General features: G+C 50.0%; 12 protein-coding genes across 12 annotated transcripts; 6 read left to right on the forward strand and 6 right to left on the reverse strand.

Annotated features, from left to right (window-relative positions):
- Window positions 1-81: 81 nt before the first annotated feature.
- On the reverse strand, window positions 82-1,773 carry BO79DRAFT_208111 (uncharacterized protein). Its single transcript, XM_025682314.1, has one exon. The coding sequence runs from the start codon at window positions 1,393-1,395 to the stop codon at window positions 280-282; it is 1,116 nt and encodes a 371-aa protein (XP_025542116.1). The 5' UTR covers window positions 1,396-1,773; the 3' UTR covers window positions 82-279.
- A 1,154-nt stretch (window positions 1,774-2,927) lies between these two features.
- Window positions 2,928-4,568, forward strand: BO79DRAFT_236395 (putative MFS transporter; the record flags this gene model as incomplete). The annotated part of the gene is made up of 4 exons (XM_025684575.1): window positions 2,928-3,902; window positions 3,966-4,330; window positions 4,385-4,484; window positions 4,545-4,568. The coding sequence occupies 4 exons, from the start codon at window positions 2,928-2,930 to the stop codon at window positions 4,566-4,568; spliced, it is 1,464 nt and encodes a 487-aa protein (XP_025542117.1).
- Window positions 4,569-4,962: 394 nt separating this feature from the next.
- BO79DRAFT_215636 (uncharacterized protein) lies at window positions 4,963-5,535 on the forward strand (the record flags this gene model as incomplete). Its single annotated transcript, XM_025683276.1, has 5 exons — window positions 4,963-4,997; window positions 5,064-5,162; window positions 5,218-5,351; window positions 5,444-5,467; window positions 5,516-5,535. 5 exons carry the CDS (start codon window positions 4,963-4,965, stop codon window positions 5,533-5,535), a joined length of 312 nt encoding a protein of 103 aa, XP_025542118.1.
- Window positions 5,536-6,628: 1,093 nt separating this feature from the next.
- Window positions 6,629-7,424, forward strand: BO79DRAFT_191301 (uncharacterized protein). The gene is made up of 2 exons (XM_025680814.1): window positions 6,629-6,712; window positions 6,775-7,424. Exon 2 carries the CDS (start codon window positions 6,823-6,825, stop codon window positions 7,300-7,302), a length of 480 nt encoding a protein of 159 aa, XP_025542119.1. The 5' UTR covers window positions 6,629-6,712; window positions 6,775-6,822; the 3' UTR covers window positions 7,303-7,424.
- A 373-nt stretch (window positions 7,425-7,797) lies between these two features.
- On the reverse strand, window positions 7,798-9,194 carry BO79DRAFT_280609 (uncharacterized protein; the record flags this gene model as incomplete). Its single annotated transcript, XM_025688070.1, has 6 exons — window positions 7,798-8,156; window positions 8,221-8,288; window positions 8,362-8,741; window positions 8,797-8,873; window positions 8,935-8,971; window positions 9,024-9,194. The coding sequence occupies 6 exons, from the start codon at window positions 9,192-9,194 to the stop codon at window positions 7,798-7,800; spliced, it is 1,092 nt and encodes a 363-aa protein (XP_025542120.1).
- Window positions 9,195-9,901: 707 nt separating this feature from the next.
- On the forward strand, window positions 9,902-11,483 carry BO79DRAFT_244138 (sterigmatocystin 8-O-methyltransferase precursor; the record flags this gene model as incomplete). Its single annotated transcript, XM_025685348.1, has 5 exons — window positions 9,902-10,060; window positions 10,120-10,252; window positions 10,459-10,582; window positions 10,639-11,090; window positions 11,164-11,483. 5 exons carry the CDS (start codon window positions 9,902-9,904, stop codon window positions 11,481-11,483), a joined length of 1,188 nt encoding a protein of 395 aa, XP_025542121.1.
- A 190-nt stretch (window positions 11,484-11,673) lies between these two features.
- On the reverse strand, window positions 11,674-14,134 carry BO79DRAFT_191306 (putative dynein intermediate chain; the record flags this gene model as incomplete). Its single annotated transcript, XM_025680815.1, has 3 exons — window positions 11,674-13,083; window positions 13,139-13,918; window positions 14,000-14,134. 3 exons carry the CDS (start codon window positions 14,132-14,134, stop codon window positions 11,959-11,961), a joined length of 2,040 nt encoding a protein of 679 aa, XP_025542122.1. The 3' UTR covers window positions 11,674-11,958.
- Window positions 14,135-14,359: 225 nt separating this feature from the next.
- BO79DRAFT_169562 (ATP synthase subunit e) lies at window positions 14,360-15,388 on the forward strand. Its single transcript, XM_025679485.1, has 3 exons — window positions 14,360-14,522; window positions 14,607-14,790; window positions 14,916-15,388. The coding sequence occupies exons 1-3, from the start codon at window positions 14,499-14,501 to the stop codon at window positions 14,984-14,986; spliced, it is 279 nt and encodes a 92-aa protein (XP_025542123.1). The 5' UTR covers window positions 14,360-14,498; the 3' UTR covers window positions 14,987-15,388.
- Window positions 15,389-15,402: 14 nt separating this feature from the next.
- On the reverse strand, window positions 15,403-16,522 carry BO79DRAFT_80433 (CSN8/PSMD8/EIF3K family protein). The gene is made up of 3 exons (XM_025689771.1): window positions 16,076-16,522; window positions 15,834-16,015; window positions 15,403-15,765 (listed from the first exon to the last, which is right to left on the reverse strand). Exons 1-3 carry the CDS (start codon window positions 16,270-16,272, stop codon window positions 15,491-15,493), a joined length of 654 nt encoding a protein of 217 aa, XP_025542124.1. The 5' UTR covers window positions 16,273-16,522; the 3' UTR covers window positions 15,403-15,490.
- A 25-nt stretch (window positions 16,523-16,547) lies between these two features.
- On the forward strand, window positions 16,548-19,383 carry BO79DRAFT_169565 (dolichyl-diphosphooligosaccharide--protein glycosyltransferase subunit STT3). The gene is made up of 6 exons (XM_025679486.1): window positions 16,548-16,804; window positions 16,867-16,890; window positions 17,011-17,091; window positions 17,152-17,745; window positions 17,797-18,922; window positions 18,977-19,383. Exons 1-6 carry the CDS (start codon window positions 16,675-16,677, stop codon window positions 19,245-19,247), a joined length of 2,226 nt encoding a protein of 741 aa, XP_025542125.1. The 5' UTR covers window positions 16,548-16,674; the 3' UTR covers window positions 19,248-19,383.
- A 167-nt stretch (window positions 19,384-19,550) lies between these two features.
- On the reverse strand, window positions 19,551-20,425 carry BO79DRAFT_208115 (uncharacterized protein). The gene is made up of 3 exons (XM_025682315.1): window positions 20,332-20,425; window positions 20,061-20,185; window positions 19,551-19,912 (listed from the first exon to the last, which is right to left on the reverse strand). Exons 1-3 carry the CDS (start codon window positions 20,343-20,345, stop codon window positions 19,833-19,835), a joined length of 219 nt encoding a protein of 72 aa, XP_025542126.1. The 5' UTR covers window positions 20,346-20,425; the 3' UTR covers window positions 19,551-19,832.
- Window positions 20,426-20,992: 567 nt separating this feature from the next.
- BO79DRAFT_226422 (uncharacterized protein) lies at window positions 20,993-22,559 on the reverse strand (the record flags this gene model as incomplete). The annotated part of the gene is made up of 7 exons (XM_025683793.1): window positions 20,993-21,288; window positions 21,346-21,420; window positions 21,478-21,856; window positions 21,904-22,008; window positions 22,067-22,132; window positions 22,192-22,243; window positions 22,531-22,559. The coding sequence occupies 7 exons, from the start codon at window positions 22,557-22,559 to the stop codon at window positions 20,993-20,995; spliced, it is 1,002 nt and encodes a 333-aa protein (XP_025542127.1).
- Between the last annotated feature and the right edge of the window lie 267 nt (window positions 22,560-22,826).

Below are 22,826 nucleotides of genomic sequence, written 5' to 3' on the forward strand. Positions count from 1 at the left end.
TGGGAAACGTCGCGCGATGAAACACGTGTACTTCAGCGGTTTGCGTAGTTCTGCCTCCAGGGTTTGATCGTCATTATCCGTCGGAAATTCAATATTTGGATTTGAGCTATTATATAATGTTATCATGATGGTGCTGATGAACCCGATCAACGTATTCCTCAAAACTACCCGGGGATATCCAATGCCAAATCAATGCACCTCAACGCTGAACATGACCGCATGCAGTATATACAATTTGAGAGAATGAAGAAAGAAAAATAACCCCAAAATTCACCTATTTCAATCGTCGTCCGACACGTTCAGTAATTCGAGTTCCGTCTTGACAAGTGACTGGAAGTCACTGCGCGAGATGCCCGTAGCTTTAGCCAGTCGGAACAGACCCTTGATGCTCGAGCCAATATGCTGTTTGACGCCCACTTCATACGCCGACTGGTTCTCAGCCTCTTGTTCAAGTCGGGCGACAGCTTCGGAGCTCGCAGACGAGATGGAGGAGGGTCGAGGGTGGTTTAAACCAGCATGATCTCCATTGGTAGCAACACCATTTGAAGTATTGGTCGGCTTATCAGCTTCGTCTCCATTAAATTGTCGCTGAAGCAGTTTGGCTAGCATATCGCCATTGAGGGAGGAGGGTCCGACCTCGGGTTGGTCTTCCTCGGGATCATGGTTATCCATCGCAGGCTGTACATCACCGTAGCGAGAAAAGTAATCCGCTTCCGACTGCTGCAGGGATGAAACGGCGTTAGGAGCGGGTGTCTTGTTCGCAGGAGTTCTTCCGGGAGTTGCATCGTATTGAGCCCAGTAGTCATCGTCATCTTCTTCCTCCTCTTCTTGGTTCTTTGCCTGTTCAGCGGCCTCGCCTGCTTTTAGGGCGTCCTCTAGCAGGCGGTCTTTCTGGAGAGCGTTGGCCTCCCCGATGGACACAGACCAGTCTTCACCGTCGTCGACGTTGCCTTCTTGCGGCAACAGTTCTGCTACCCGCCACGCGGGGCCCCCGCCTTCCTGATCGTCGGGGCACCAGAGGTAGATAACTTTCAAGCTGAATTCGGGAAGTATGACACGCGACCGTAGGGTCTCCTCGTCCACACGCATGTACCTGACGGGGAGCTCATCGGGGAGCTCAATCTCACCCGACACCGGGTGTGGCTCGAAGGTTGCGCCATCCACCAACGTTTGGAGGCGCTCAGCCTGTCCAGCATCCCAGCACAGCAGTCGGAGCCATGATTCGGTGGGCGAGGCAGATACTGAGCTTAGGATCTTAACCCGTTGGCGCAGAATGGGAGACAGGAGGGGCAGCAGAGCCGGAGGGGGTTGAGGCGATACGAAAGCCGTAGGAAGACAGGCGAGTAGAGGTGGCAGCAGGGTGCGGGGCTCAGGAGGGGGGATGAGTGCGACCATGTTGGAGGGGAAGAAAGGAGACTGGATTGCGCAAGTCGCCTGGAGGAACTGCTGAGGTGGCAGCTGCAAGTGATTTAAAGAGGGAAGCTCTGTCGACAGCTGAGTTGGGGGAGAAAAGCTGCGGCGGTGAAAAGGGAAGAAGATTGGATCAGTCACAGCCAGCAGGTTACGGGTGCACAGGATCGAGCAGTCACAAGCGCAAGTCGAGAGGGAGAGAACTGATTGAAGATCAGGAGGAGAGAGCCATCTTTCTATATGGCAGAACCAGGGGGAATGGAGAAGACAGACGATCAGTCAGTCAGAATCAGCAGCGTGGCCATCGCAGGTGTTCAGGTCCCCTTCCTTTTCAACCCATGGATCTCCTCACGGAGCTGTTTGGCTCCCTTCGCCCGAAGAATCGGCGTGGGTCGCAGACCAGAACGAGAGAAGACGCGGGGGGGCCAGATGGACCCATGGAGTTCCCCGTGAGCCATTGAGAGATGAGCAAATAATCAACTGGAATGGAGAGGCGATCCTTGGAGGAATTTATAGATAGTGGATAGTGGTTAGTACAGTAGATAGATAGCAGAGATAAACTGGGTGTAGTCTTAAAGAACTGCTGAGTGTTTAACTCTCAAAAGAATTCCAATCCAAGCAGGGATCATGCGGATCCCCAACCTCAGGCAGGAACTTTACCTTTTTATACATTTTCAAAGAAGCAATTTATTCTGATGCTTCTAGAAATTCGATCACCTCAATGACCTAATTAAATATATTGCTTGCCTAGTTACTTGTTTCTATCTGGACCATGCAGAAGTTGTCTCACCATGGAAATAGTTTCCTGCCCGTCGCTGGTTGCATTTCTTGATGCTCACTTCAGCTCGGGATCTGCTTATCCAACCATCGATTTCTAATCAGCTCACCCTAACTTCTACTTCGTAGTCTAGACTACAGTAAGAGGACAACTGCTACTCCACTCATAGTCAGTCGGACATGTTCAAGATATACATTCCCCACTGGAGCTTGTTCTGCATTATGATTGCTTCTCTTATAGTGTCATGTGTAAGTCGCTAAACAAAAGCAAAGTCTACCAAGTCATGCTTCGATTGGCTTCTTTCAGCATCCACGCAAACAATCTCATCAGCTTCATCAGCTAGATATTAAACCGCCACCGATCAGCATGGCTGTCCGCCCTCGCCATCACTAGTCGCAATCGCGATTGATTAATGCCCCGCGACTTCCAATGCAGCGTCGGGCGCTACGAGGGCCCAGCTCTCCTTCGGAGATCTCCCGGCTTATCCTAGCCAATGGATGCCCTAGATGGGGACAAATTTTGCAGGGCCGTCCAGGTTGAAGAACGACTAGCGAACGGAGTTATGCATGGGTCGCAAGCTGTCCAAATCCCGCTGAAAACTAAAAGTGGAGGAGTCATGATAGATAAGCTGGCTGCTGCCAACTCTTTCCCCTCAGAAATGTAGCCCAACGTCTTCCTCGGAATATGCCACTACGCTCGCAACTGTCGCATCTGTTCTTCGATCGCTCGCGTGTGCATCATGGATCCCAAATATTCCGACACGGTTGTCGTTGAGAGCCACCATGGTAAGGTCGAAAGCACGCGGGAAGCCCAAGGTTACGCGGGTCTCGACCCGGAAGAATTGAAGACTCTCGAGACTCGAATCCGATGGAAGACCGATTTGCGCCTCTGCACCATTGCTGGTATCTTGTGCAGTCTCAATCTGCTTGATTCCGGCATCTTGTCATCAGCCTCGGTTACCAGCATGCCCGACGACCTTGATCTTGTTGGCACGCGATACTCCGTCTCGGTCTTCATCTTCACCATCGCCAGTATCGTCTTCCAGCTGCCATCGACCATCGCAGTCCGCTGGGTCGGGCCACGCATCTGGTTCGCATGCATCGCCTTCGCCTTCGGACTGATCACAATGTGCACGGCCTTCATCCACACCTGGAAGGAGATGATCGCCCTCCGCGTGCTCCTGGGTATGTCCATGTCGGGAATTTACCCGGGTCTGACCTATCTCATCAGCGCCTGGTACCCGCGGCGGGAGCAGCAGCTGCGATTCGCCCTGATGCAGTCGGGTGAAGTCATCGGTCTCGCAACAGGCTACATCGTGAACTACGGCCTAGAACTGTTGGATGGAAGAGCAGGCATGCAAGGCTGGCGCTGGATGTACCTCGTGCAGGGCCTCATTAGCTGCGTCATTGGCATAGCCACCTACTGGTGGATCATCGACTTTCCAGAGAATGCGCATCGCAGCTTTTGCTTCATGTCCGAGCTGGAGGCCCGTGTCGCTGCCCAGCGCATCAAGGCAGACCGCGATGATATCGTTCCGGACCCGTTCTCATGGCGCAAGGTTCTCGCACCTTTCGCCGACCCGAAACTGTACGGCTTCGCATGCATGTACTTCCTGTTGAACCTGGTATCCACAGCGTTGAACTACTTCCTCCCCATGATTCTCGAGGATGGCATGGGGTTCTCGAGCAACGCTTCAATTCTCCTATCCACGCCGGTAATACCATCACCTGCATATCTCCTATTTATGAGCCAGATACTAATAGCTTCCTATTACTAGCCATATTACTGGGCTGTCATCCCCGTCATCTTCACCTCCTTCGTCGGAGACAGACTCCGCATCCGCGGCCCCCTCATCGCCTTCAACGCCCTCTGCCTCATCGCCGGGTTCCTCATGTTCGGCCTCCCGTCATCCACGCAAGTCACCGTCCGATACATAGGAACGTTCCTCGCGACAGGAGCATACGTCTCCAACTGGGCAGCTCTGAACGCCTTTATGGCCAATAACGTGGTTGGCCAATGGAAGCGCGCGACCACAGCGGCGGCAGTGTCAGCCTGTAATGGCCTGGGCGGTGTTGCGGGTAGCTACATTGTACGACAGCAGGAAGCACCGCGATATGAGACGGCAGTCTGGGTGTCTATCGGGTGAGCACCCCACATGCCAAACCAATTTCCAAACACTTACTTATTGATAAACAGATCCCATATCCTAATGATAGTGCTAGTGTGTGTTTTCACCTTGTTTTTCTGGCACCTCAATCGGCAGCAAAAGCACAAGGGAAAGCTTATCCAGAATATGGTATGTCTTGCTTATGAGGCTATTGATAATAAATTTTCCCTATTAATAACACCATTCCAGGTCGGATTCCGCTATACTTATTAATTACCGTTTTTGGTTATATATACGGCAAGGCCATAATAGAATCAAAGATATACATAGTTATATATATGATGACGACTCAAGATCAGTGATGAAGATGAACGTGCAGGATTGATTGAACTTACCAGTAGTACTAGCCCCATCATGAATCTTGAGAATCCTAGTAGGGAAGTAGTAGTATTCTGGATTAAGTACCTGTGATTGCACTATAGAATAATAAGAATCTAAAGAGGGCACTACGTAAGGGGTGGTGTGTAGTATATAAGTCATCTCAAACTGAGCCGGGCATGTAACAGGATTTCGTATATAAGTATGACGCTTACTTAAAAGACAGTGTAGGTGAGAGAGATGTGCTTCCAATTCCATTGAAATTTCACCTTACTGTGATCTGTCATCAATGACCAATTCATTCTCCAGTATTATTAAATCGAGGTTAGTTGACTTTATATATACTACTACTATAAGCACACCTGAGCCATGCATATAATACTACTTTAGACTAGAAGACGGCAGATGGGCTGCCCAAATCGGCGAGACATCGAGTACTACAGAGACCTTAAGCAAGAGTGTTTCTTCTCGTCAAAAACCATTTCTAATGTTTGTTGCTCTATATCTTTAATTGATGGCTCGCCGCTGTTGAAATTTTGACCAGTTGTCCGACGACAGCGACTCTGAACAATAGAGCACCGAATAAGCACTCACCAGAGTATTACATGCTGCAGCTTGCTAGCTTTGATGAGACTGACTACAAGGAGGACTATGGGGAATTTTTAAGAATAATATTATGTGTGTTATATGCCGGATGAACTGGTTATCAAAACCCTAGGATCACTTTCCTGTCCCTGTTAGCTTAGCTTAACTGGTATACATATTATTAGACCAGATCAAAGAAATATTAGATAGTAAGTAATAAAACGGTTTTCTATCATGATACTTAGTTTTCTTTTTAGAGTTTTTAGAGGGTGCATAGAGCAGCCAGCGTGGATTAAGACTCATGATTAAGGGATTTTCTGATCAGAATCAAGGACCCGTACTAGAGCGTACTTTTTTTTCTCTATAAATACTATATAGTTTTTCTCTCTAAAGATATTCAAGGTGTTTACTTTGGATACCGGAGCCTTTATCATCATCAAGCTACTGGTCTGGCTTTAAATTTTATATCAGGCTCTACTTAACTCAAGGAATTGTTCTTCCTGATTATTCTTTCTATCAGATACATAGTAGCTGCTTATCAGCCTGCATCAGGGCAGCTTTCATTGGCTCATACCGAGTGTGCGGGGTCGTGAACTGATGGAATAAGGGTCTACTGAGCAGCCAATCGAAGTAAGTTTCTGCAGGATATGGGCCTTATACTGTAGTCTACCGCAGCCATTAATGACACCATGTATCGCGGATTATAATAGAAAAGGTAATAATATTCTTTAATCTCCTTACCTTCCACTATCAAAGTATCACAAGTTGTCAGATTTTTGTCCATGAGAAGGAAATGCAGAAGTGGACAGAAGATATTATAGTATTCTAGAAGACCATGACAGATGTCACTCATCCAAGATGACCTGTAAGGTTATTAAAGATGTATATAGTGTATTAAGACTAATACTACTTTTCCAGCTATTGAATCCTCAGGCTGCTACCCGTGTAAGTTAATAAAGCGGTAGTAGTAGTAATAATAAAGAGGGTAATTCTAAATAATTTCTTTTTTCTTCTCTGATAGGTATTACGCTAAGCTCGATGTATGCAAACCCGCGGTAGTGATGTTCCAGCCGTACGAACCCAACAATCCATGAGTTCAAGTAAGGAAATACTACTCGACGAATTGGGGCCTGTTTGGATGACATGGTCATGGTCAGTAGGAGTGGTAAATGGAGGGATGTGCGCTTGGCCCCCACTACTACTACCTATGGGGGTGCAAGGCCGGTATGCCCGGGCCAGTCAGGTAGGGGAAGTAGGCGCTGGGATTGCATGCGAGGCTGCCTACTACGATTAGGCTGCATAGAAGCGGAAGACATCCCCAAGGCTGTCGATTCAGACATAAACAGCCCCCTCCCCATATCCCCCGCTCGGCCAACATCTTTCCATCTCCGTGTGCAGACCATTTACTCCAGACTCCTGTTACAACTAGCTGAAGCATCAGTTTGCCCAACACGGTTTGTATTCCTTGCCCCCACGGAAATCGAAACGAACAACAGCTATGCTAACTCACCATCAGAAACATCAAAGCCTCTTGGCTACTCCATAATCCGCCCCAAGATCCACCATGGCTGAGCAAATCATTCTCGACATTCCCTTCCCGATAGCATACGCGAAGGAAGCATTGGGCCTCACAAAAGAGTTAATCAGAGACTCTAGAGTGGCTCTATACACCTTCGGGCTGCACGGAGCGGATGACAGCCTGGTTTCTGGCATATATGGGAACTACGACACCGGAAGAAACCACAAGAAGATCTGGTGGGCCCTACGTGTCGACTACGACAACGTCAAAGGCTATCACATCAATGCTAATAAAATAGTGTATCAGAGGGATAGGGAGATTGAGAGGATTTCGTTGTGTGTAAAACCTCCCTGGAGGTCAGAGAGTGAGGACCAGGCAATGTTCCTGGCGCAAACGCAGCATTTGACCACATGGACGGGTTACGATAAACGGGCAGAATATATTGCTCTAAAATATACAACGGAAATGGAGCACCGGGACTACTTTGCTCGGCGAGTTCAGAGTCTGTGGAGTAATGAGCACTGAGGACTTGTATACGCATGGTCTCTCATTCTGTCTTCTTTTTTTATTTTTTTTATTTTTCGTTTGTACTTCTGATCTGGATAAGCTCAACAGTTTTATTCTATAGCCAAAATTAAAGTAACGAGTTTGTTGTTATGGTAGAGCCTCCTTCTAGGAGGGGTGGTTGTGGGAATCGATAGGTAGGGAGATAGTACATTTAGTAGCATGGCAGCGCTTGAAACGATTTATTGTCTGAGCACACCCAAGTAATATACCAACAGATATAAACACATGTCAAAGCAAAACAATCAATGCAGAAGACAACTCCAACACACACATGCGTTAGTCGTGAACGTGAACTTCATACATATATCTTTCATAAAGATCTCAATAATACAGCTACTAAAATAAGTGGAGGGTTTCTATAGTGTTTACTTCTACATAATTATAAATCAGTTCATATTTCATCATTTAACTCATAACACCCAAAAACAATAATACATCTATACATCAAAGAATCTACGGCCCCTCCCTCTCCACAACCCTATACCCATGCACCGCCTCCTCCAACGAGATATTCTCTGAATAATACTCAGATTCACGCGCCACAATCGTCTGACTTCCCAGCGACGGGACATGCGATCCGCGCGACTGACTGTTATCTCCGAGTCGAGAGAATCCCTCCGGAGTCTTGCCATTGGCCTGGTTAGTTGGGTAGCGGCGCTGGTAGTAGCGCTGCGGAGTCTGGGAGGATCCCTTGCTGCGTAGCTGTTGAGGGAGTATCCGCATGATCAATGGCCAAATGGGTGGGAGACAGGCGGCGATGATGATGATTCCGCCTTCTAGGATGGTCCAAATTCCTAGGTTGGTGGATGTCCCTGTATTGTATTAATAGGTGGTTAGCAGGGTTATTTATGGATTAGGAACAGGGGAGGGACGTACAGGTTGGGTCGGTCGTGGCGTTTTCTTGGAAGAAGATTGTCATTCGTAGAATACTGGCTACGGTTCCTCTGGTGGTGGGGGGGTTGTGAGGTTAGTGAGTCATTCCGGTGATGTTGGGGTGGTGTAGTATATAGGCCTTACAAACTGCCGAGAAGGAATACTCCTGTTAGAGCTAACTTCTGCCCCTTTCGCGTGTGTAGTTTCCAGACATATGGCAAGGGCATGATCAGGAGGAGGACGTCTGTTAAGATGTTCGGCGGTGACACGTAGCGGTAGAAGGCCAGTTGGTTGAAGCATGATCCTCCTTCGATGGTTTTGTCCCAGACGTATGCTATCGGCCAGCACTGGAAGATGGCTGCAAATAGGATGCCGAGGCCGTGTCCGAGCACGATGGCGCCAACTATATAGGCCATTATTTTGAACGATCGAGTAGTGAAGATCCGGAGGTAGAAGACCAGAATGGATATCTTGGCTGGGGTGACTGTGAACGGGAAGTCGAGGATCTCGTTGGCGTACAGGCCCTGAATTATGTTAGGCGTGCATCTCGGATTAAAGAACCAAACTAACGGGTTATACCTTCTCCAAGATCACCAGCTTTTCAGGCGTCTCTTCGACATAATCCATGTGATGTCCGACTCCTGCGAGCTTGACCACTATGCGAGAGGAAAGCCAATGGTCAGTGCTTGTCTCGCGTTATCGAGATATTCCACTTACAGATAATGTACAAAGCCGATTGGCCTAAGCTGGCGATCTGCAAACAATGTAAGCACAAGGCAGGAGTAATCAGTAAGACAGGCGAGTACCAATGCCAGAAGAATCAGGTAATCATCGAGAGCGAAGGCCAGCTGTTGCAGACGTCGTCGTGTATAAAAGCGTGCTATAACCACCACGATCTGAACAACGGCAATCGCGACGGACACGCCTATCAGCGCATCGCCGTTGTACGGGACATCGGAGTCGGATCGTGCATTCATCGCCGCCTGAAACTCGACTTTTCATCTGCCATTAGAGGTCCCAGGCTGCTACTTCAACAATTGCACGCATTGCAGTCTGCAGCTCTCATCAAAGCAAGAGGACTTTGAATGGGTGAGGGAATTTCATCTTTTAATTGCGCACAGGGCCAAGACCACGGCTGTTAGCTTCAAGCCGTGTTCCTTGGAATGAGAGCATCCGGCTTCACTGGGACCGTCTTTGAAACTCTTGGACAATGGATCCAGTCAATTACATAATGCAATGTTGAGTGTGCCGTGCTGGTGCCACGGGCAAAAGAGTATCCAAATCGATGGTTCTCGCATCATTCGCGAAACTCAATCTCCGCCGATCCCCACATGGCTTTCGGATGGCTTGCACAGGTTCTGGAACCGACCCTCGATCCGATACTATGCCCACATATTATGCCGCTGAGTGTCCAGTTCCTGGCAGATTTGTGTCCACTAAGGCACGCTAGCATCGTGCTCGGGCTCGATCCTCTCATCTTATTCGTTATCGGGTATCCTCCATCACGCGAGTCAGGGGCCCCACGCTTGCGATTCCTCAGCTTTTGTTCCGATTATCCCTTCATCATACTAAAGCCCTCTATCCGCGACATTTGAGGTTGGCTCCTGTATGTTCACCCGTCTTTGCAGGATATTCCATCTAGCACCAAGGAAGAGCAAAACAGCACGAGAAGCCGGACTAGAAAATGTCTCTTGATCGTCAGATATCAGAGCTAACGAGCGCCGTCCAATCCAGCAGAGATGGAATTGACGATAGCACCCGCTTCAAGGCCATCAAAGCCGCACAGGGGTTGCTGGCAGCCTTGGGCTCTCCAGCCGAGACAGTCATTCAAGATGTCGTTCTGGTAAGTTTTCAGGATTATGCTCTCCATTTCCGTTGCTGCCCATTAACATGCATGAAAAGCATTCGGTCCTTCTTATGGCACTGCGTATGGGCGTCCAACTCGATGTCTTCAAGACTATCAGAGATAACCAAAATCATGCAACAACTACACAGCAGATCGCCAGCAAATCCGGCGCAAGTGTAGTTCTCGTGGGTAGATCTCCCTTATCTTATCAATCTCCATATTAGCCCTCATCGAATGTGAAATCGTGGGTCGGCGATGGATACACGCTTCTTTTCTCTGCGGTCCCACTCTAGAAGGGTCGATCGTAATAGTTTGCAGATGCAGCAGCATGGCATGCGCCAAACACATATGCTGACAGAATCCCGAATAAAACATACTGACATGGCACCACCTAGACCAAATCATGAGGCTGCTCGCAGCTTCTGGGTATGTCCTGGAAGAAGATATCCAGTCATACAAACCATCACCCCTCACAATGGTGATGGCCGAGCCTACCTTCGAGGCCACAACTCGAGCATGGTAAGTTCCTCAGACACACCACCATGCCAGCACACCCTCATCTGACACCACTCTAGCTTCGATATTGGCAATTTCTGTACCACGAGAGCTCCAGAGTTCTTCCGCAATAACAACAACCAATTCCCCAAATCCGCCAAAGACACACCCTTCCAGCTCGCAATGAACACAGAGCTCAATTACTTCGAATGGCTTGGTCACAACCCCTCCCTGGCCAAGGACTTCCAACAATGGATGACCCTGAAGCAGCAAACAACCCCGAACTGGGCCGACTGGTTCGACATTAAAGGCTCTATCACCGACGGTTTCAACAATTCAGCGAACGACATCCTCCTCGTCGACGTCGGAGGAGGCGAGGGCCATTACCTGCACGCCTTGAACGAGAAAATCCCCTCCCTTCCTGGCCGTCTCGTCCTCCAAGACCTGCCACACGTCGTATCGAGTATAAAAACTCCCCCAAAAGGAACCGACCTGATGCCTCATGATTTCTTCACGCCGCAGCCAGTCAAAGGTACGATGCCTCCATGATCCACACACAAATCAAGACCGCGGTTAAACACACCGACGCTAATTATCTCGCGCAGGTGCTCGAGCATATTATCTGCACTGGATCCTTCATGACTGGGCCGACGAGCAAGCTCGTCAAATCCTCACCAATATCGTCGAAGCTATGGAACCGGGGTATTCCCGCCTCATTATTAATGAGTATATTATCCCGGATAGACATTGTGATTTTCCCACTGCGTGCATGAGTATCATGATGATGGTCCAGGTTGGCGCGTTCGAGCGGTCTGAGAAGCAATGGCGTGAGCTGCTTAACTCTGTGGGTCTGGAGAAGATCGTTTTCCATCAGCCGCCTGGTGGTGGGGAGGGTGTTATTGAGGCTGTCAAGAGTCATAAATGATTGGAATGCTGTACATAGATTGGTCGATATCTGATGACGGGAATGATAGGATTTTAAAGTCGCCATCTGAGGTGGTCACATGCGACTCGTGACTACACACTTATGTAGGCCAATGTTAACTTGTCCTACTATACGTTTAGGGCATCTGGTTCCATTAAATGGAGGTAGTATGTACAGATCTTGGCTGGCTCTGAAATATTCGAACCCATTTCGTTTCTCTAGCTTGGAACAAATATAGATACATCAACGAGGTGCCTCGGGGTATATGATAAACTAAACAGCGGCGCCGCTCAAAATGTGTTACAGATCTGGAAGAAGACTAAAGCACCTCGGATGGATGGAACGATGGATTGTTGGCTGGCGAGGACAGACTTGAGCGAAGGAGACAATAAACCGACCTTGTCGCTTCCCTCGCTGGGAAGTCACAAGACGGTTGTTTGGTCCTTTGTATTTCGCAAAAGTAGCTGAATGCGCATCAGTTGTTCCGGTCCTGCTGTTCCAACTTTCCAACGAGTTTCTTCATGCCCGCCCATTCATCGGCAGGCACGTCTTCCGGAGTACCGCTGAGACCCTTTCCGACTTCAAAGACAGTAACCACACCGTCGAGCCCACCCGTTGCAATGCGCCTGCCCTCGCGCTCTTCCCAGGCTACCTTGTTGAGACTTCTCGTCAGTATGCCTCCACGGCCCTTAGACGGTGTCGTCTTCACGACGGGGACTTCGGTGTCCGTGTAGAGATCCCAGACTTCGAGGTTTCCAGCACCATCGACGAGAGAGAAGACACCGGGGCGATGAGGGGACCATCGTGCATCATACACGACATCCTCCCGATTAATGTCAAGAATAGGCTCCACGACTTGAGTTGTGGCTATGGCAGAGGTTGCAGGGGCAGTCGTAGCCGGCGGACGGATGCGCCAGAGCCTCACGCTCCAATCCAGACTAGAGCTAAGCATGAGATCGCCCAGATCAACTGGACCGCGAGCGGGATGGAATGCAGTGGACATGATCGGGGCTTTATGACCGCGATACACGAGGCGATGGTCGGTACCAGCTTTGGCACCGGCTCTGTCGTAACGATGGCATGGGTAAATCCCTCCTTCCTCAGTACCAACGATGAAGAACGTGGGGTCGGACTGGGGGAATGACATCGTCGTGGGTGCAAGATCTTCTGTTTTCGAGGGCGGGGGAGTCGAAAGTTCGAGGTATTCTTGAGGCTGGGAAAGCATGTCGACCGTCCAACCACAGACTACGCCATCTGTTGATGCGGTCAAAATGTTATGGGCATTCTGTGTTCCAATGATGGAAATACTGTAGACCGGGTGAGTATGCCCAGAGCCAGTCAACGGCGTCTTCTGAACGGGAGCGCCACCGCCTGCGCGCGACGACCGAGTATCCCAAAGCAGTACCTGCCCCGAGTACGAACCGCCAACAATGAGATTAGGGTGGAATGGAGAGAATTTGGCGGCTAAGATGTCGGAGGTAGAATGAAAGACATACTCCGGTCGGGAGTGAAGGTGTTGGTTCCAGATCTGGACGAGACCATCGGGTTCATGAGGGGCAGAAGGGTTCTTGGTGTATGCAGCCAGAACAAGTTCGGGGAACTGGGAGATGTCAGATCTCAATGCGAAGCTGATCATGGCGACAAGAGTAACAAACCTTCGGCGAAAAGCTAAGATCACTGATCATACGCTTCTTGCTCCATCGCTCGTCCCAGAACTGGCAGACCTCCCTAATTCCGCGCCGTTTCCGTCCATGTTCATCGTCATCTTCTAATTCACCATCCACGCCCCCAAGCTCGTAGTCGGCCAGCACATCGTATTCCTCGTCCAGTGCCCGTTCAATGACTTTAGCAGATCGTTCAACGAAATCCAGAAAGTCCTCAGAGGACGTGACAGCCTTTAATTCGTCATCATCTAATGTACGGAGCGGGTAACGCATATTTAAGGCCTCGGCGCTGGCCTCATTGTCAGCATGCTGTTGAGTGGCCTGCAGCTCCTCCTCGATCTCTTTGCGGAGCTTCCTCCGGATCTCTTCGTCGCGTTCGCTATCTCTCTTGCTGCCATTGTTCTCTTCATCGTCTGACTCTGTGGCGCCTGATGGTTTCAAGTCGTCCGTCTGGACTCCTTTACTATATGTGACAACTTCGGGTTTGGGCTCAGGGGCGGGCTGTGGTTCAGGAGCCGCGACAAACGGCTCCGTGCCGACTGTTTGAACAGCAATTGACTGTGAAAGTGGTCGCGTAGTCGGACTGAATGCTTCCGTGTTGTCGCCACTGAGTTGGCTAGCGCTCAGGACTGAATTAGGCCTGCTTCCCTTCCGTGACAGGCCATCGGCCCCGTGGCTGATGGAAGCCGACCCCGGGCGGTCAACCAAACGTGAGATAAGATCATCGAGCTCAGCTCGACTATCTGCGCGGCTGGGGGCAGGGGAGACAACCTAAAAAGGCAAGTAGAAATGAGCGCTGGCCCTTCTCAAGCGACATGGGCGACCATAAATGAGGGGAAAGGGCCTCTATACCTCAGAAGCATCGCCGGTGTTAGCTCGGGTTTGCGAGAATTCCTTCTGCCGCAGCTCTCTCTGCCGCTTCAGTTCGGCGAGTTTGGCTCTCTTGGCAAGGATCTCGGCCTTGCGCTGTTGCATAGCCGAGGACATGATGGGGAGGAGGGGGGATAACGGAAGGTGAAACCCTCCAGACCACGAACTGGCTGGTCTTTTAGAATTGGGGACGAAGTAAATAAAGTACGGGGAGGGTTCGTTCGCGTTCCCTTGAACTTCCCCGTGTCTGTCCCGCGCCCAGGGAAACCCGGGTTGGTGATGACATAAGCGCCAAAGGGCCCGACGGTCCGGAAAAACTCGCGACAGGAACTTCGTCTTTACCAGCTCTCAAAGTATCCTGTCCGATTGCCAGCCATTGACAGTCGATCCCTTCATAACGGTCGCTCGGAATCCGGCCTTGCTATCTCTCGTCTCACTGATCTGTTCCATTCGCCGCTCCGGAGGCCAGGGTTCTCATAAGATGGCTACCACACAGGGTGTCAACGTGAGTGTGTCATCAGTATCCGCCCTGGACCCATTGTCATGATACAGGACCCTCGAGGTTAACCCGCTCCCTTCGCCCATCCAGGTTCTGCGCTATTCGGCCCTCGTTGCCGGTCTCGTCTACGGTTTCTACCACCAGTCTTCGATCACCGCCACTGCTAAGCACGCCGAGGCCGAACGCGAATATGCCCGCCAGGAGCGCCTGATCGAGCAGGCCAAGGCTGAGTGGAGGAAGAAGACGGCGCCCAAGGACACGCAAAACAGCGGAGGTACGTCTTGGTGCTAGCTTTTCCATACTCTGAATCCCCTTTACCAGTGCCGAATTGCAGTCCCCATTGGAACCCCCAGCGGCATGTACCGGACCCCCCCAATGCTAACTAGGGAACTTGCACAGTCATTACGGATCCCGAGGACAGCCGGTTTGACCTTGAGGCTTTCCTGAAGATGAAGGCTGGCGAGAACTAGAATGGAATCGAAGTATACGGCACGCAGATGAAGTTGCAGTTATCTCTCTAAGAGTCGTACCTCTTTGAAGGTATAGGCGAGAGATCTCGGGTCGGCCCCGATTATGTATTATTGTTTGGTCTAATTTCCCAGAGTCGTGTCATTGCGAGCGAAAGGAATGATTTTTCTTTTTCCCCTATAGACATCATCCCCGCATCTTGTACATACCCTGGGCTGTTGTGCGTCTGTATCACTACAGTTGGACCAGAAGAGCAAGAGATTCTGTATGCTTCGGTTTCATTGCTGATCTTCTTCTCGTACTGAGTGCGCTTGCGCAATATTATGCCCATTGTTATGGGGCTGTTCTATGATATGCTCTGTGACGCCGTCAAGTCGTTACGTGCGGACTCTGGATGTTGCGCTCTAGATATGTAGTCATCCGATCTCTCCGTCATGTCCCGCCTATTACTGTAGGATAAATCGAGTTGCAAGGTAGCCCCTGTTTTTGCAGACTCCCAGATACTCTTAATTCCGGCGATTTCCGATCAAGGCCATGACCTGACTCAGTTCATTATACAACCGAACATCTTTCTGAGGGGCTTCGTCGACGATCGGTTTCGGGTGCAACAACCCTTTTTCCTGATCCCATGTCCATCCATACGCTATGAACTTCTGCATGATGGCCGGGTCACCCTGTTGTGCGGCGGCAGCATCCAGACCGAGATAGGTTGCAGCGGCTGCTGGCCTTATCGCCTCATAGGCTCTGCTGACTTCCTTTAACGTCTTTTCCTGGAAATGAGCTAGGTAAGGTTAGTATATGAAGGATGTAGCAAAGGCAAGGCATATTTGAGAGGATGGTTTGCCTTACATTCATAACTCTGGACTATGGGTCGGAGTGCTTCTGGCCACGGCAGTTCTCGCAGAATCTTATACACTTGTTCATATTTCCGTTGCCAGACCGCTCGGAGAAGTGTCAAGCAGTTCTGTAGTGACGAGTCATTTTGTAGTAATTCTTGTGGCACGCGTTGTGTCGATAAACGAGCTTCGGGACTGGGTAACTGCGGATTAGCGATTTGCCAACTGTGGGGGAGTAGCTCGGGGATATCTCACATTCTGTCTACAAGAAGGTTGGAGAAGAAGAATGTAGAATAATAAAGACTGAGTAGCTCCGTGTGGTTGCCCTTTTTCATAGAGAGCAGACAAGCTTCGCTTTCATAGTTTGATAGTGTTTCGTAGAGCTCCGTCGGCGTTTTAGCAGAGGCAACGACGGCGGTCAGTTGCTCTTGTGTGAGTGGGGGAAGATCCATGGCGAGATGACCGTTAAGCGATCGCGAGAGTTCGAGTATTAATTCTCAAATGAATATTCTTGAAACAGGGCGTAACGATTCGGATGTTCGACTGATGGTCGACTAGACTTGCGCTGATACTAAGCACTGACGGTGCGGGGACGTTTCGGAGGAAATCCCCCCAAACCCGCAACGGGAAAAGGGAACTAGTAACAAAGTATTGTGGTTTGACTTGGGTGACTTACGTACCTGGCGCCAAGCCCCAGAAGAGACCACCTTGCGAAGCTCTCGACACTCTTCAATTCATTCCCCCGTTCACATCACCACCCAACCCTTCCCTCTCATCAGCTCCCGGGACAGGTCGAGGGCTGTTTGCTCATCTTCTTTCCCATTGGATTTTGATTCTTTTCTCCCCTGGCCATTATGGCCGAATCACCCCTCGATGTCCTCTTGAAGGGTAACTCCGGCAGAACAACACGCGGCCTTCTGCGGATTATCATTCTAGCTACCATTGCCGCCGCTGCTGTGTCCAGTCGTCTGTTCAGTGTTATCCGTATGTCTCTTGACTCATATAATTGTTCAATTGAGTTATCGTCACTAACATTGACCCTCTAGGATTCGAGAGTATTATTCACGAATGTATGTTTTGATACCAATCCTCCATCTATACCTTGACGCTACCGCGGATCCGGCATTCGACACCGTGTGCAGGCAGCTCCATTCAGAGGCAACCGATGCTAATGTAGCTCCCTTCTACAGTCGACCCCTGGTTCAACTTCCGCGCAACAAAATACCTGGTCTCCCATGGCTTTGAGAGCTTCTGGGACTGGTTCGACGACCGTACGTTCTTTCTGCCAAGCATGCTTTCACCTGCATATACTGATTGACGACGCTGCTCAGGAACATGGCACCCCCTGGGACGTGTCACTGGTGGCACGCTATACCCCGGTCTGATGGTGACCAGCGGTGTTATCTACCACGTCTTGCGTTTCCTCACCATCCCTGTCGATATCCGTAACATCTGTGTCTTGCTTGCCCCGGCCTTCTCCGGTCTGACTGCGCTGGCAATGTACTTCCTGACTCGCGAGATGGCGACATCCCCCTCCGCTGGTCTTCTTGCGGCTGCTTTCATGGGTATCGTCCCTGGATACATCTCTCGTTCCGTCGCAGGCAGTTACGATAACGAGGCCATCGCCATTTTCCTGCTGGTGTTCACCTTCTTCCTGTGGATCAAGGCTGTCAAGAACGGCTCCATCATGTGGGGTTCTCTGGCGGCTTTGTTCTACGGCTACATGGTGTCTGCCTGGGGTGGTTATGTCTTCATCACTAACTTGATCCCTCTGCACGTTTTCGTTCTTCTGTGCATGGGCAGATACAGCTCCCGCATCTATATCAGTTACACCACTTGGTATGCTCTGGGAACTCTGGCCAGTATGCAGATTCCCTTCGTCGGATTCTTGCCAATTCGCAACAGTGATCACATGTCCGCACTCGGTGTGTACTCTTATTGTCTGTAGAGAAGAGGATCTGTACTGACCTTGCCAGGTGTCTTCGGCCTCATCCAGCTCGTGGCCTTTGCTGACTTCGTCCGTGGTTTCATCCCGGGCAAGCACTTCCAGAGACTTCTGACTACCATGATCATCGTTGTCTTCGGTATCGCTTTTGTCGGACTCGTCGTCCTCACCGTGTCCGGAGTGATTGCCCCTTGGAGCGGTCGTTTCTACTCTCTGTGGGATACCGGCTATGCCAAGATCCACATCCCTATCATTGCGTCCGTCTCCGAGCACCAGCCCACCGCTTGGCCCGCCTTCTTCTTTGATCTGAACTTCTTGATCTGGCTCTTCCCTGCTGGTGTCTACATGTGCTTCCGCGATCTCAAGGATGAGCATGTCTTTGTCATCATCTACTCGGTGCTTGCCAGTTACTTCGCCGGTGTCATGGTTCGTCTGATGTTGACCCTGACCCCTATTGTTTGTGTTGCGGCTGCTCTGGCCCTCTCCACCATTCTCGACACGTATGTGTTCGCGAAGAACGGCCCCAACCCTCGCGCCAAGGCGAACGAGGACAACTCGGACGGTCTTCGTTCCACCAGGAAGCCCGATGTCGGTGTCACGTCCTACCTGTCCAAGGCTGTCATGACCTCCTCCGTTGTCATCTATCTGCTTCTCTTCGTTGCGCACTGCACCTGGGTCACCTCCAACGCCTACTCCTCCCCGTCTGTGGTTCTCGCGAGCCGCTTGCCTGATGGAAGCCAGCACATTATCGATGACTACCGTGAGGCGTACTACTGGCTCCGCCAGAACACTGAGCACAACGCCAAGATCATGTCCTGGTGGGATTACGGCTACCAGATTGGTGGTATGGCGGACCGTCCTACCCTGGTTGACAACAACACGTGGAACAACACCCACATTGCCACCGTTGGTAAGGCGATGAGCTCCCGCGAGGAGGTCAGTTACCCCATCCTCCGTCAGCACGATGTTGATTACGTGCTGGTGGTGTTTGGTGGATTGTTGGGCTACTCCGGTGACGACATCAACAAGTTCCTGTGGATGGTCCGTATCGCCGAGGGTATCTGGCCCGACGAGGTCAAGGAGCGTGACTTCTTCACTGCCCGCGGTGAGTACCGGGTGGATGACGGAGCCACCCCCACCATGCGTAACAGCTTGATGTAAGATTTCCCCTATTTACCATGGCAGTGATATGATACTAACAACGACTGCAGGTACAAAATGTCCTACTACAACTTCAACTCCTTGTTCGGTCCCGGCCAGGCCGTTGACCGCGTGCGTGGATCTCGTCTTCCCGCGGAAGGCCCTCAGCTGAACACGCTCGAGGAGGCATTCACCAGTGAGAACTGGATCATCCGTATCTACAAGGTCAAGGATCTCGACAACCTCGGCCGTGACCACAACAACGCGGTGGCTTTTGACAAGGGCCACAAGCGCAAGCGCGCCACCAAGCGCAAGGGCCCTCGTGTCCTGCGGACCGAGTAAAGGGCCTGGTGTCGTTGATAGATACCAGGTTGGGTGTAAAATCGATCCCTTCTTCATTTCTTAGCATGTCATTTTCAATTCCATGTTCTTGTACGTGTCACATCACCACCATATAGGCGGAATTATAGAAGTTGTGCATTTGGTTAGAAGCGTAGACTATACTTCTTTCTACCCTTAAGCAACCAAGCTGAACCTTGTCAGAATGATAATGACATATTGAACACGGATATCCTTCGAATAATATACAGATAAATAATAATTAGACGCGAGCAGAGATTTCCACTTGATCAGCAACATCATCTACACACATCCATCTCCTCCCTTCCCTAGTATCACATCCTCCCCATCAACCACCATACACCCCCCCCAAAACCCAGCACAAACCCAACACACAAAATAATAAACATACAGTATATTCATAGTTATTCAAAACCTAACTCCAATCCCAATACACCGTCAACAATCAATCAATCAAACATTCAAATCAATCCATGCACACACACACAGCTCAATCAGCATACGCTGAAACCAAAAATATAATAAAACAACGACAACAGTATTCCGCAAATGCAATATTCAAATCAATTATTGCTTCTTAGCCGGCTCATCGGGAACCTTCACGTCCGAGAACTCATCCTGTCCGACGGCGCGGATGGTGTAGGCGTCTATACAGCAGATGTGACATTAGCTTTCATTATTCTTTCAATGGGCGGTCCGGGGACTGTAATGAGATAGAATTGCGCATGCGCACAGCGATAGTGTCAAGGACAACGCTGGGTAGCTGGGCAGCTGGGTAGGAGGTATGGAACGTACAAACACTGATGGTAAAAGACACCAAGGCCAGACCGGTCAAGGCATTCTTGAACAGATACGGACGACGGGCACGGAGAAGGGCCGCTCCGGCGCGGTAGTCTTTGCCGTAGTAGGTTGAGTTGAAGCTGTAAGTTTCATTGAAGGTATGAGTCAGTGTGTCTCTCTCTATCTTGCGGTGGATGGGATGGGCTGATCGGGGTAGTAGGTAGTAGTGGGGTGTTCTGTCTGGGATGGGTTGTAAGAAGCAATGGATGTGGATATTGAGACGTACATTCCGGCAGGCATTGTGGAAAGGCTTGAGTCTGTGGTGACTGGTTGAGGCTTGGAGATGAGTGAGGGTTCTGGAGAGGGCGCGCCGTTTTTTCTTTTCGGAGGTGGACGGGGAACTTTTGGAGAGGATCGACTGACGCCTTCATTGGGGGGATTCGGCCCGGGCTTGGCGGGCTGGTGGTGGCTGCTGGCCGAGGCGGAGCCGCGGGGATTTAACTACGTACTTGTTTATCTCTATACTCCGTATACTGGTTTTTATTGCTTGATGCTCTCATATGTCGTTGTCTTGATGGGTTTCTTATGTTTTAGATGCAGTAGATCGGGTCATTGACGTTGCATTAGCATCAGCTCGGACTCTCTTGAAATTGTAGTAGTATCAGTTGCTAATTATATATTTCTTCTAAGGCTACTACTACTCTTAGTGCTTGATCACATTCAATAATCATGACAGTAGTAATACTACTAGTAACTAACTGGGAGATTTTCACCTGTATGGTGCTTTCATTTACCTCCCATCACCTTGCATGTAAGATCTACTACTAGTATATTCCCTACTACCTCCTATTACTTCATCTTATACCTTGAACCAATGGCTATATACTCTGCTAGAAAGTCCCAGGCTATAAGGAAGAGAATATAATGACAGAATTTATCAGCAGTATCTATACCTGTTCCACTGTCGTGGTTACGACTATCCGCTGCTGGCTTTCGTTATCGCAACTTTCAAGATCGAGCCTACCCTGGCCCTTGAATTTAAGGGCCCAGTGACTCCGTTCGCTGAGCTGGTATCCGCTATGACCAGGGCCGTTTCTCCAATCTCGGCTCGGATCGGTGCTCTTTTTGCTGCTGTTCAGCCCCGGAATGTTTCTAAGAAGCACGCGCAACGATGGTAAAGAGCCGGTAATTAGGCCGAGCGCATATTCGACGTTCATCAATATGAGGGGGACAGCACCGACGTCTAGGATGTGCTATTAGTGGAGTGAATTTGTAACAGAGAAGAGGAGCGAAGCCGTACATGTGTAGTCAGTTGAGTTAACCTGGAAGTCCAATAGCGGGATGCGTGCCAGCCCGGCACTGCATGCCACGAATCCTTCATCAATCAGCCTAGGATGTTCAGTAAAGGAAAGTGATGACTCCGCAAACATACCAAGACAAAACAGTCCAATAATGAATAAACGACGCTGAATAGGCATTTGAAGCTTCCAGATAGTTGGCATTGGAAGAGTGATAATGCTCACATCGAATAATAACATCAGGATTGCCTGATACAGCTGGAGGTCCTCTAACACAGCATTGGAAAAGCACTTCGAGTTAGGAATGGTCGAATCCCACACTGCCTGCACTGGCCAGCACTGGAAGATCAAGGGTAATTCCCCCGAAATTGTCACGATGACCATGAGCACCATGATTCCCAGACCAACCCGCCGGATCCATTTGGTTGGGAAAACCCGCATGATAAAAACAGTAAGGCTACATTTGACAGCCAAGGCCACCCAGAGATATAGGCAGAACAAGATATATACGTACTGAAAGAGTAAGCCAGCGTCTATAAAAGGGCAGAAAAGGCACTAACTTTCCCCATCATGACCATATCTGTAGTAGGAACAGTATCCTGATGGTAGCCAATCCCGTACGTTGTAAGAATGATGGAGAGGGCCGCGAACACAAGGACCATGGACTGCACAGTGCGGTTAAGAGCGGAGTTATTTTCATTTCCCATCAAGAATCGTACCTGCCAAGGCAAGAAGAGCAAGACAGTCATCCAGACCGAAAGCATGCGTGATGAACCCTCGAAGATAGAGCTAGGGAGACGCAGGTCGATTAGTCCGTGTATCCCGTCATTGTAAAAAGGTTAACATACTCTAAGACAGCATACTATCAAAGTGAGAAGACCGAATGCGCCAATTACTCCCCTCACTGTGTGTACCATTGGAGGAACCGAATCAGGAAGATGTGTAGGCGGTCCATTTATACCGGTCATTTTCTTGTCGGTCGCTATGGTGTCTTCCTGGGCCTTGGTTTGATTTCCTCATTCCGAGCTGATTCGAACGAATATAGCAACAGCAAAGAGGCATCCGCAAGCAAACCGCCCGACAATAGGCCCCTGACCGGCGTTCCTGTCAAGTTGAAACTCTTTATCGTGGCATTTTGAAATAACGAAGGCATCTAGTTGCAGGGATCCGTCCCCCGTGCGGCCGACTGCAGGGTAGATGCCCTGTTTAGAGACATAGTAGTTATGATTATGATTTATTGAACAGGGAAGCTAATCCTGATACTGCCCAAGTGGGCCAGTGCTGTGCCACCCTGTTGTCTTTGAGACGAACATGAGCCATCATTCGATTCTGGACCGTCATAGTGGCCCACTTGGCGCATGAACCGGGGAGTGACCGTTGGTCGCGGAGGCTGCCATGGCCAAGATAGTGTCAATGCCTCGCTCATTGACCTAAAGAGATATGTTACACAGTAAAGGTAAGCCATTGATGATCATAATCAGGG

Source organism: Aspergillus costaricaensis (genome assembly GCF_003184835.1).
Source record: "Aspergillus costaricaensis CBS 115574 unplaced genomic scaffold BO79scaffold_8, whole genome shotgun sequence".
Lineage (NCBI taxonomy): Eukaryota > Fungi > Ascomycota > Eurotiomycetes > Eurotiales > Aspergillaceae > Aspergillus > Aspergillus costaricensis.